The sequence below is a fragment of the Mobula hypostoma genome, chromosome 5 (genome assembly GCF_963921235.1).
Source record: "Mobula hypostoma chromosome 5, sMobHyp1.1, whole genome shotgun sequence".
Taxonomy (NCBI): domain Eukaryota; kingdom Metazoa; phylum Chordata; class Chondrichthyes; order Myliobatiformes; family Myliobatidae; genus Mobula; species Mobula hypostoma.
In genome coordinates, this window is record NC_086101.1 from 4463669 (window position 1) to 4476936 (window position 13268).

The 13268-nt window shown below is 47.4% G+C and overlaps 1 protein-coding gene across 7 annotated transcripts in view; it reads left to right on the forward strand.

Annotated features, from left to right (window-relative positions):
- The window catches only part of LOC134346508 (histone-lysine N-methyltransferase EHMT2-like), a 156231-nt gene extending 153349 nt beyond the window's left edge, over nucleotides 1-2882 (forward strand). For 6 of the 7 annotated variants that reach the window (XM_063047893.1, XM_063047896.1, XM_063047894.1 and 3 more), the window contains one exon: nucleotides 120-2881. In XM_063047893.1, coding sequence (XP_062903963.1) covers nucleotides 120-300 — 181 coding nt within the window. In that variant the 3' untranslated portion in view covers nucleotides 301-2881. Of the gene's footprint in view, nucleotides 1-119 lie in introns of all 7 variants that reach the window. The other variant, XM_063047897.1, reaches the window with a different exon arrangement.
- Nucleotides 2883-13268: the final 10386 nt, after the last annotated feature.

The following is a 13268-nucleotide window of genomic DNA, read 5'->3' on the forward strand; positions in this document are numbered from 1 at the left end:
TTATGGATCTTGAATGTCAGGGCGAGAGTTGTTCACAGTTGCGAGATTTCATCTCTCCTTTCTCTCTGTCTCTGTCTGTCTCTCTCCCTCTCTCTCTCTCACCCGCCCCCCCCCCCCAGGTTCGACTACGGCGACCGGTTCTGGGACATCAAGTGTAAATACTTCACCTGTCAGTGCGGCTCCGAGAAGTGCAAGCACTCGGCCGAGGCCATCGCCCTGGAACAGAATCGGCTGGCCAGGCTCGAGGCCTACCAGGACGCCATGCCTGAGAGCAGCCTGACTATGATGGGGCCCTCGTGAGCCCCTCGCTGTCATCAGTCACTTCCTCTCCCCCGAACTATGCAGCATTAAGAGAACATTCCTCCACCACCGCCCTCACCTCGCTCCATACCCTCTCGGAAATTCTGGGCCATCACGGAGGAGGCTGGTTAACCTGCCCAGGAGTTAATACTGTGGGGTGCCACGGTAGTGTAGTGGTTAGTGCAATGTTAGTACAACTTGGAATTACGGAGTTGGCAGTTCGATTCCAGTGTCCTCTGTAAGCGAGTTTGTATGTTCCTTCCCGTGTGTGCCAGTTTCCTCTGGGTGCCCCCGTTTCGTCCCCCACTCCAAAGATGTACCGGTTAGTAGGTGAATTGGTCATTGTAAATTCCCCTGTAATTAGGATAGCTGGGCGGCGAGTTTCAAAGGGCTAGCAGGGCCTGTTCCACACTGTATCTCTAAGTAAATAAATTAAACTTTCGGTGAAACTTGGCAGGTCATTCTGCATCTCTGCAAATGGAGAATGGAGTTTTCAGACCAAGACCCAAATGAGTCCTGATGAAGGGTCTCAGCCCGGAACTTCCACTCTTTATTCTTCTCCATGGATGCTGCCTGACCTGCTGAGTTCCTCCAACATTTTGTGTGTGTTGTCTCTGGTTGGATGTTTTCCTTCCGACACTGAGGTGGGGAGGTTAACCACCTGCGTTATACCCCATCAGTGCCAGAATGTGACCAATCTCCTTTGCCACAGGGACTGTTATCATCCGGGAGATCGTCAGATTTGCTGTGTGTCTTAAACTGTCAATTTTAAATCTTGCATTGTGCTGTAGAAACCAGTATTTAATGCCAGCCTGTGTGGACTTGAGTCAGGTTGTGGTGCAAAAGGAGGAGAGGAGGGGAATGTTCTGGGTTCATCCATCTGAAAGGGATGGTGGGCAAAGTGTCGGAGGAGCATCAGGGACCTGTACGGAGGCACACGAGGGAACCCTGTAGGGGGAGAGTATGGAGGAGCGTCCTTTAGCACTCCCAGACCCTCGCTGGCTTAAGGCCATAATTAGGCCATTTGGCTGTGTAATTCTAACATGGCTGATTTATTATCCCTCTCACCCCGTTCTCTTGCCTTCTCTCAGTATCTGTGACTAATCAAAACCTATTCACCTCCACTTTTGAATACACCCAATGATTTGGCCTCCACGGCCTTCTGTTCCAATTCCATAGATTCACCAACCTCTGGCTAAAGAAATTCCTTCTCATCTCTGTTCTAAATGTATATCCCTCTATTCTGAGGCTGTGCCCTCTGGTCCTACTCTCCCACTAAATGAAAATCTTCTCCATATCCACTCTATCTAGGCCTTATGTCATTGGAACCTACTGAATGTGGAACTTCAATGAGTACAGACTTAGAGCAATCTTAACACTCCTCGGCATTAACCCTTTCTTTCCTGGGATCATTCCCGTAAACCTCCTCTAGATATGGGACCACTTGGATCTGATCTGTCTGGCCTTCTGTGTCCTGGGCCCACTTGAGACCATCACTGCCCTTTTCCTATATCCTTGGCTACAGAAAGCTCCTCCTGTTCCTGTCTGTCTCAAACATCCTCTTGAGAATGTGGAACTGATCTGCCTCCTTGAACCACACTGTCCTTCAGATGAACGTTCCCCACCCCAGTCGTTTGGGAGCGTAAGTGGCAGACTTCCAAATTAGGAAGGTCATAGCAACATAGACCTCAGAAATAGGCCCTTTGACCCATCTATTCTGTGCTGACTTGTGAGGAGAAAGGCAGATTGTGGCATTCCCCCCATTTCAGCGGCCTTGCCCTACTATGGGAAGGTGACAGTGGATTTGGAAGGATGGTACCAAGGGAGAGTCATACTGTGGGAGGGGTAATGCGGAGGTAGTTGCCGACATTTGGTTGGGACGTTATACTGCCAATATTCCCACCACATTCGTGGAGGATCAGGCGACATTTGCAGGAGCACCAGACAATGATTAATTCCCGCTATCCCAGTCCCATCGGTGGGAGCACAGAGAAACTGCAGCTGGGATTACATTCCCCAGATGGAACAACAGCACTTGCAGAGGCTGTAAAGTGAAGTGCAAAGTCCCCCTTCTTCCTAGAGAGAAGAACCCAACCCCTTGTCTGTTCAAGGTTATCTAAAGACAACTCGAGGTCGAGTCTTTTGAGGTGGTTTGATATGCAGTTAATGATGTCCTTTAAGTTATTTTCTCTAATCTTGTAGTAGATAGAATTTGGCCTGAAGCCTCAAGAAGTGTGTTCTAACATTACCCCCCACCCCCCTCACCGCATACTCTACAGAGGCACAGTGGCCATTTCCCGAGTCCCAGTTTGTGATTCAGTTCGGCACAGATGAGAGCGAGACTGCTGTCTCATGTATCGGTAGGGGTCACAGTATCAGTGTGCCTGATTGAGACCGGTAAGCAGTTATAAAGAAATGTACTAGCTCCAGTAACCTACCCTTCCAAAAATGAATTACATACTTCTTGTCATTTTTTTAAAATGTGCTCATCTGGATCTGAGGGTTTAATTTCTGTTCAAAAGTGTTCATTAAAGAATCTTATGCTGTGTTTTTTTTAATATAAAATTGGCTTGCTTAGTTTATTGGCCATCTATGTGTAGTGACATATTGTTATACCGGGACCAAGGGTGCACAATTCACAATCCAGTTCAATATCACTGGCAGATGTCTCGGAAGCTGAACATTGCAATACATAATAATAAAAACATTTTGTATATACACATGGGGTAATCCCAGGAAGTAAGTTTTACAAAAAACAGTGAGGTGTGTTCACGGCTTCATGGACCTTCCGGAAATAGGATGGCAGAGGGGAAGAAATTGTTCCTAAAATGTTAAGTGTGTGCCTTCAGGCTCTTGTATCTCCTTGATGGTAGTAATAAAAAGAGGGCCTGATGGGTGAGGGGGGTCCTTTTCCCCAAACTTCAAATGAAATGTTGCCAGCGTTGTGCCTTCTTTGTAATTGCATCAGTCTGGAGGACAAGACCTTCTGTATGTATGCCTTGATGGTGCAAAGGCTGGCACAACACTGTGTGCTGAAAGGCCCACACTGCACAGTTCCACGGATAATAATCTGCTTGTAGAATGCAGCAGGTCAAGCAGCGCGGGTGTCAGGAGTTCTTGATGTTTCAGGCTGTGCATGCTTTTGACAACGTCATTTGGAGTATTGTGCTCAGTTCTGCAGAAGTTTTAGAGAGGGTGCAGAGGAGATTTACCGGAATGGACCTGGATTAGAGAGCACGTCTCATTAGGATAGATTGAATGAGCTTTGACTTTTCTCTTTGGAGCGAAGGATGATAAGAGGTGACTTGATAGAAGTTTACAAAACACACATCGAATGGACAGCCGGAGACTTTTCCCCAGGGCTGAAATGTCAATATGAGGGGGCATAATTTTAAGGAATTTGGAGGAAAATATAGGGGAAATGTCAGAGGTAAGTTTACGCAGAGAACAGTGGAACACCCTGCCAGAAGTGATGGTAGAGGCAGATACATTAGGAATATTTAAAAGAGACTCGGATAGACACATGGATGAACAAAAGCTAGGGTTTTATGAATGGGAAGGTTGATCGTGGAGTGGGTTAAAAAATCAGCACAACATTGTCGGCTGAATGGCCTGCACTGTTCCCACTGTGGACATGGGGAGTGAGATGGAAAACATTCAATAAGCAATCTTGCCACTCTCACATAGAATGCTGGAGGAACTCAGCAAGTCAGGCAGTGTCTATGGAAGAAAGTAAACACACACACACACATGCACCCACCCACCCACCCACCCCTCAACCCACTGAGTTCCTCCAGCAAATAACCTGTTGCTCCAGATGACAACATCTGGAGCCCCTTATTTCTCTAGTATTGCACAGGGTTTGCTCGGACCACCACCAGGTTAGGGGGTGGGGAAGGGTGAACTTACGTGCCCTATGTTTATGAGTGGTTTTGTGCATTTCGTGAGGATCAGTGTAGCTCTCATTTGTGGGTTAGTGGAACCTGGAACAATCTCAGGTCGGAGATAAGCTGGCACACTGGTTGAGCATCTCTGCTCCATCTGAAAAAGCAGAATTCCCAGTGGCCAAACATTTCAGCTCCTGTCCCCATTCTCTTTCTGTTCCGACGTGTCGGCGGCCCATGGCCACCTCTTCTGCCACAACAAGGCCACTCTCAGGTTGAAAGAGCAACACCTCATATTCCTTCAGGTAGCTACAGGTATATGGAGGAATTTAAGGTGGGGGGTTATATGGGAGGCAGGGTTTGAGGGTCAGCACAACATTGTGGGCCAAAGGGCCTGTACTGTGCTGTACTATTCTATGTTCTACCAACCTAATGGCATGAATATCGATTTCTCCCATTTCTGGTCATTTTTTCCCCTCCCCATTCCCTCTAATTCAATTCCCCGCTCTGGCATCTTACCTGCTCACCAGCCTATCAGCTCCCCTTGGTACCCTTCTCCCTTTCCTTTCTCCATGATTCACTCTACTCTCCTATTAGGTGCCTTTTCCACCATCACCTCACAGCTTCTTACTTCACCCTCTCCCACGGTACTCCTTCCCCTCCTCCCACTCCTTATTCAAGCTTCTTCCTCCTTAATTCCCAATCCTGATGAGGGGTCTTGGCCCAGAACTTCAACTGCTGATACATTTCCATAGACACTGCCTGACCTGGTGAGTTCCTGCAGCATTTTGTGTGTCGCACTGAGATTAGTAACTTCCCACATTTTTCTCAAGCCTTTCATTGTTCCTGTAGCTAAAACAAATACTTTATAATGCAGTACCATAGAGACCGAGGCTCTATTGTGCATTAGCAGGATATGTTGGGCATACAGTCCATCCACATAGACTCTGAAACTAAACCTTTGAACAGAAGGCACTAGCCTATTACTAATTCCTGGACTTTAGTTCAAAATTTTATTGCCAGGAATGTAAGCTGATGAGACATCAACTTTGAGTGTATGATGTTACATTACAAGGAAGTTTCCATTTGCTACACCAGGAAGCGGAGAATTTTAATCTTTAAACAACAATTATTCATTCACTGCACTTCCTTGATGTGATGGATTGTAATTGAAAGGGTGTTGCCAAACGGATAGTGAGGTGACTGGCCAGAGAAGGATGTTTTTAAAGAGTGTTTCAGATAAAGGCTGTGAAGAAGGTGGGAGATGTTCAGGGAGGAGGCCAGGTCCCAGGCAGCTGGAAGCAGGTTCAGGGACATTCAAGGAACCAGACTTAGAAATTACTTTCTCAAGAAAATCTGCATATACTGGAAAATTTAAAGTAAGAGGAGGTAGTTGTCGCCTGGCCTCAGCAAGGTAGAGAGCAGTCTACTAGGCTGCTGCAACATCCCCCTTATCTGAGGATTTGATGGTGGAGTTGGGATTAGTGTGGAGAGCAGCACGTTCAGAAGGAGTGAGGTTAGATTTGGGGAGAGGAGTGCTAAAGTCGAGACGGTTGATGTCTCATCGGCAGTTAGCAATAAAAAGATCCAGAGCAGGGTGTCCAAGAAGAGGAGGAAGGTTGAAGATGGGAGAAGGGGTCATCAGTGTCTCCCTCTCTCACATTATCTCCTTATCTGGCCATCACCTCTGTCTGGTGCTCCTCCTCTTCCTTACGTAGTCTTCTGTCCTCCCCTATCAGATTCCCCCTTCTCCAGCCCTTTATCTCTTTCATCAATCAACTTCCCTGCTATTTAGAACATAGAACATAGAATAGTACAGCACAGTACAGGCCCTTCGGCCCACAATGTTGTGCTGACCCTCAAACCCTGCCTCCCATATAAGCCCCCACCTTAAATTCATCCATATACCTGTCTAGTAGTCTCTTAAACTTCACTAGTGTATCTGCCTCCACCACTGACTCAGGCAGTGCATTCCACACACGAACCACTCTCTGAGTAAAAAACCTTCCTCTAATTTCCCCCTTGAACTTCCCACCCCTTACCTTAAAGCCATGTCCTCTTGTATTGAGCAGTGGTGCCCTGGGGAAGAGGCACTGGCTATCCACTCTATCTATTCCTCTTATTATCTTGTACACCTCTATCATGTCTCCTCTCATCCTCCTTCTCTCCAAAGAGTAAAGCCCTCGCTCCCTTAATCTCTGATCACAATGCATACTCTCTAAACCAGGCAGCATCCTGGTAAATCTCCTCTGTACCCTTTCCAATGCTTCCACGTCCTTCCTATAGTGAGGTGACCAGAACTGGATACAGTACTCCAAGTGTGGCCTAACCAGAGTTTTATAGAGCTGCATCATTACATCGCGACTCTTAAACTCTATCCCTCGACATATGAAAGCTAACACTCCATAAGCTTTCTTAACTACCCTATCCACCTGTGAGGCAACTTTCAGGGATCTGTGGACATGTACCCCGAGATCCCTCTGCTCCTCCACACTACCAAGTCCCTTCTGGTTTCACCTTTCACCTGCCACCTTGTCAAATTGAAATGGGTGGCCACTGGAAGATCATGCCTTATGTGACAGAGCTAAGGTTCTTGACGAGGCAGTTCCCAATCTGTGTCAGGTCTCACTGATACAGAGGAGGAAAGAAGAGGTGAGAGGGCCATCAGAATGCAGGAAAACAAAAGGATGTGGGGCGGTGGGGCTGTTGAACAGAGGGGAGTGGTTACTGGAAGGTGGAGAAATGCTGATCATGCCATCAGATTGGCAACTACACAGACAGAATATATTCTGACACCTGCCCCCTACCTTTCCAGTCGTGATGAGGGCTCAGTCCAAAACACCAACTGTTTATTCCCCTGCCTGTGTGCTGCCTGACTTGGTGAGTTCCTCCTGCATTTTGTGTGTGTTGCTCCAGATCTTCAGCGTTTGCAGAATTACTTGTGTTTGTGATGTTGCAGCTTTAAAGTTTTAAAGTCAGCATTGCTTTAAAAAGAAACAGGTCCCCAGTACCAAGAGAGGCAACGACAGCGGTGGCTAATGCACTACCCACAACCCTGCAGGTTTCTCTGGGGTCCCTCGTCACCTTGACACAGAAAGAGGTGATGTATTGAATTACTTAACAAAAGCAGATACCTCTGCTTTGAAATTTGGAAATTCAGCCATTTACCCTCCCACTCCTGCTACCTGTCACCCCTTCACCTGGATCACTAATCACCCCTTCACCTGGATCACCCATTAGCCCTTCAGCTGGATCACCTATCCTCTTCACCTGGATCCACCCATCACTCCTTCACGTAGATCCACCCATCACCTCTACACCTGGATCACCTGCCACCCCCTCACCTGGATCCATCCACCACCCTATCACCTGGATCCATCCATCACCCCATCTGGATCACCTGCTGCCCCATCACCTATCACCCCCTCACCTGGATCACATATTGTCCCATCACGTGGATCACCAAACATCTCTTCACCTAGATCACCTGCCACCCTTTCACCTAGATCACCTATCACCCCTTCACCAGGTTCACCAATCACCCCTTCACCTGGATCCACCCATCACCCCATCACGTGAATCATGAATCACCTCTTTACCTGGATGCACCCACCACCTCTTCACTGAATCATCAATCACCCCTTCACCTGGACCACTTTTCATCCTTCACCTGGATCACTATTCATCCCTTCACCTGGACCCACCCAGCATCCCTTCACTGAATCACCGGTCACCCCTTCACCTGAATCGCCCATCACCCCTTCACCTGGATCCACCCACCCTCGAGATTCAGATTCTCATAGGTGCCAACGACTAACACATCGTAAGGATGTGCTGGGGGCAGCCCATAACTGTCACCATGCCTCCGGCGTCAACAGCGTGTCTACAATGTTCAGCAGGACAACGCATGCAACAACACTAAAAGACATCAGCAAAACAAGCCTCTTTCACACACAGACCATAAGAAATAGGAGCAGAATTCGGCCATTCTGCCTTTCAAGACCTCTGCTCTAAATGAGCCCAATGATTTGGCCTGTACAGCGGTCTGGCTGAAGAAATTCCTCCTCATCTCTGCTGTAAATGGATGTCCCTCCATTCTGAGGCTGTGCCCTCTGATCCTAGTCTCCCCTGCTATAGGAAACATCATCTCCACATCCACTCTATCTAAGCCTTTAAATATTCAACAGGTGTCAATGAAATCCCCCCTTCATTCTTCCAAACTCCAGCAAATATGCCCCAGAGCTATCAAACACTCCTTGTATGTTAAGCCTTTCCTCCCAGCATCATTCTCATGAACCTCCTCGGGAGCCTCTCCAACGCTGGCACATCTTTCTCAGATGAAGAGCCCAAAGCTGCTCACGATGTCTAAGTGGAGTCTGACCGATGCCCCATAAACCCTCAGTATTACTTACTTTTATATTCTCCTCCTCCCAAAATAACATTGCATTTGCATTCCTTAACCACCGACACAACCCGCTAGTTAACCTTTATGGAACCCTGCATGAGGACTCCCAAACCCCTTCGCTGGAGCCTGAATCCCAGAGCGTGCAGTCAAGCAGCACTTACGGGAAAGCAGAATTAACGCCTTTGCATTGGAACCTTTTGTTGAGTCATCAATCTGAAACGTTAATTCTTTTTCCGTTGGACAAGTTAAACTGCACAGCAAGATTCTAATTGTAGAGTTACCCTGCCTCCCTGGCCTGAAGCAACTGTCTTTCCTGCAGCAGCTTATCCATCACCGAGCACTCGAACAAACTTCAGGAGAATCGCCAGTGGTGAATGAGTCAGCTCACCAGAGCAAGCTGGGATAGCGAGTCGAGTGGTGTCACAAAAAAACAATCAACATCAACAAAACTAAACAGCTGACTGTCGACTTCAGGGTTGTAAATGAGCCAGTTTACAGCAGGAAAATGGTCATGGAGAGGGTCTGTAGCTTTAAATTCATGGGTGGATTCAGATTAAGATTTATTTATCACATGTACATGGCAACATACAGTGAAATGCATTGTTTGCATTAACAACCATCAGGATGTGCTGGGGGCAGCCCACAAGTGCCCACATAACATGTCCACCATGTTCAGCAGAACAACACAAGCAACAACAGCAATGACCTGGATGAGGAAGTGGAGGGATGGGTTAGTAAGTTTGCTGATGACACAAAAGTTAGGGGTGTTGTGGATAGTCTGAAGGGCTGTCAGAGGTTACAGTGGGACATCAATAGGATGCAGAACTGGGCTGAGAATAGAGCTCAACCCAGATAAGCGTGAAGTGGTTCATTTCGGTAGATCATTTGAAGACAGAATATAGCAGTAAAAGTCAGACTCTTGACAGTGTGGAGGATCTGAGAGGTTTTGGAGTCCGTGTCGATAGGACACTCAAAGCTGCTGCGCAGGTTGACAGTGTGGTTAAGAAGGCATATGGTGTGTTGGCATTCATCAACTGTGGAATTGAGTTCAAGATTTGTGAACAGTTTTGGGCCCCTCATCTCAGAAAAGATGTGCTGGCATTGGAGAGGGTCCAGAGGAGGTTCACAAGGATGATTCCAGAAATGAAAGGGTTATCATAGGATGGCTCTGGATCTGTACCCACTGGCTTTCAGAAGGATGAGGGGGGATCTCATTGAAACCTTTTGAATGTTGAAAGGCCTCGACAGAGTAAATGTGGAAAGGATGTTTCCCGTGGTGGGAGAGTCCAGGACAAGGGGGCACAGCCTCATGATAGAGGGGTGCCCTTTCAAAACAGAGATGTGGAAACATTCCTTTATTCAAAGGGTGGTGGATTTTATGAAATTTGTTGCCACATGCAGCTGTGGAGGCCAGGTCTTTAAGTGTATTTAAGGCAGAGATTGATAGTTTCCTGATTGGACATGACATCAAAGGTTACGGGGAGAAGGCGGGAACTGGGGTTGAGGAGGAGATAGAAAAAAGGATCAGCCATGATTGAGTGGTGGAGGAGACTCGATGAGCCAAATGGCCTAATTCTGCTCCCTTGTCTTATGGTCTTATAAGATGAGAGGTATTGATTGTGTGGATAGCCACAGTGCTGAAATGGCTAACACGAGGGGCATAGTTTTAAGGTGCTTGGAAGTAGGTACATGGGGAATGTCAGGTATAAGTTTTTCAGACAGAGTGGTGGGTGCATGGAATGCACTCCAGTGACGGTGGTGGAGGCAGATGCAATAGGGGCTTTTAAGAGGCTCTTCGATAGGTACGTGGAGCTTAGAAAAATAGAGGGCTATGCAGTAGGGAAGTTCTAGGCAGCTTCCAGAGTAGGTTACATGGTTGGCACAATATTGTGGGCCGAAGGGCCTGTAATGTGCTGTGGATTTCAAAGTTTCTATGTTCACAACAAAATAAGACAATGACAGCAATGCTCCTTTCCTTCCACACACACACACACACACACACACACACACACACACCCTCCACCTTCAGTATTGACATCTCTGTCTGTGCTCAGCACATAGATGCAAATTTGCAAAGGCGTATGGTGTGCTGGTTTTCATTGGTCGGAGGGATTGAGTTCAAGACCTGCAAGTTAATGTTGCAGCTCTATAAAACTCTGCTTATACTGCACTTGGAATAGTATGTTCATTTCTGGTCACCTCATTATAAGAAGGATATGAAAGCTTTAGAGTGTGCAGAGGAGATTTGGTAGGATGCTACCTGGTTTGGAGAGCAGTTCTTCTTGAGTGAGTTTGGGCTTTTCTCTTTGCTGCAGAAGAGGACAAGGGATGACTTATAGAAGTGTACAAAATGATAAAAAGCACGACCAGACACTTTCCCCCAATAGCTAATATAACTGTGGAAGTGATTGTAGGAAAGTATAAGTTTTGTGGCAAAGTTTGCGGATGATACAAAGTTTGGTGGAACGGTAAGTAGTGCTGAGGAACAGACGGACAGACAAACTGGAAGAATGGGCAAAAAAGGGGAATAGAATATAAAAAAAAACAAGGAGATAACGCTGAGGATTTATAGGACACTCTTGGAGTATTGTCAACAGTTCTGGGCCCCGTATCTCAGAAAGGATGTGTTGTCATTGGAGAAAGTCCAGAGTAGGTTCATGAGGATAATTCTGGGAATGAAGGGGTTAATGTATGAGGAGCATCTGGCATCTTTGGGCCTGTACTCACTGGTATTTAGATGAATGTATGGGGATTTCATTGAAACCTACCGAATGTTGAACAGACTAGATAAGGTGGATGGGGAGAGGATGTTTCCTGTGGTGGGTTTATCTGTAACTAGAAGGCACAGCCTCAAAGTTGAAGGGTGACCCTTTAGAACAGAGGTAAGGAGGAATTTTTCAAAGCCAGAGGGTGGTAAATCTGTGGAATGCTCTGCCACAGACTGGGGTGAAGGCCAACTCCGTGGGTATATTTAAGGTGGAAGTTATTAATTTCCTGATCGGTCAGGGCATCAAAGGATATGGCGAGAAGGCAGGTGTGCGGGGTTGGGTGGGATCTGGGATCAGCCATGATGGAACGGTGGAGCAGACTTGATGGGCTGAATGGCCTAATTCTGCTCCTATGTCTTATGGTTTTATAAGTTGGTAGGTTTGGTGATGGGTGCACTGCTAGGGGAGGTGGTAGAAGAGGCAGATATATTAGGGACATTTAAGACACTCTGAGAAAGGCACATGGAGGATAGAGTTAGATTGATCTTGAAGTAGGTTAAAAGATCAGCACAACATTGTGGGCTGTGGGGCCCTATCCTGTTCTATAAGGAAGGAATATTAGCATTTTGTCTTATTTTCAAGATTTTCCCTGTAGAAGTGGGATGCAGGGGATTCGTTGCTACATCTACAACCAGTCTATTGAAGCAGATGCGGGTGAGGGGTCACTCCCTCCAACAAGCAATCAAGTCCTTGTCAAACTCAGCAGAAGAAAGCAGCAACTGGATTTGGATTAAAAGGAAAGACAACAACTGGGCTGCAAGATGAAGACAGGAGGGTATGGAACTGAGGGGGGTGTATCTGGGACGCCAGGTAGCACTGTTGAGCCCTCTGGAGACGTCGTGGGCTTATCAACGAAACGCCAAAGAAGGAGGGTGCCCACCTGATGACCCCGATGACGTACCTACCCTCCCTCCTTTTAACCACTCCAAGCCCACTGCCAACATCGAGAATGCCAACTTACCATAGGGATTGAAACATCAAGTCCCAGTAGCTCTACTGCAAGCACAGTGAGGAGGTTTAGGTCACTGAGCATCTTGGCAAACCTCTACAGCTTACTGTTGAACGTGTCCTGATTGGTTTTAGCATGGTCTGGTACAGCAATTCGAACGCAGGAACCTAACAACTTGTAGAGTGCAGTGGACTCTTGCCGAATGCACCCCTGCCCATCATTGGCAGTACTGTATCCACAGGAGCTGCTGCATTAGGAAGGCAACTTGCACCACGGAGATGCCCATCATCCAGCTCATGCCAGGTTCTCACCGCTGCCAGCCGGTGCAGGTGGGAAAGTCTGGCATCCCACCACCAGGCTGAGGAACATCAAATTCCCTACAACCATTTGATTCTTAGTCCAACCAGCAAAACCCCAATCATAAACACAGGAGGTTCCGCAGATGCGGGAAATCCAGAGCAACACACGTAAAATGCTGGAGGAACTCAGCAGGTCGGGGAGCGTCTAATCATTACAGGTTGACAACGTGATGACTACTTTGATCGCTCTGCACTAAAATTGTTTTGTTTTCAAATTGCCTGCTTTCTTGTAAAATTGTATGTATTTTTTGTTTAATATAAGTCTTCCTTCTGAATGCAAATGCGTGCCTGTGAAGCCACTGCAGGTAAGTTTTTCCTGCGCCCGTGCGTAAGCAGTGTCTGGGTGATGCCGAGAATGGGCTGACCTTGATTTATTTATTGCCTGGAGGCTGGGATCAGCAGGTAATGGGCGGGGCCACAAAAATGGGCGAGGCCAACAGGTAATGTGTGAGGTCAACAAGTAAAGTGGGCGGGGGGGCAGCCATAATTCAATGACGCGGGCCAGCAGGTGACGAGGCGGGGCGGGGCCGGGCCAATCCACGCCTCAGATGTGGGCGGGGCCAGACCAGATTCATTAATCGCACGGGGGCGTGGCCAGTCCCG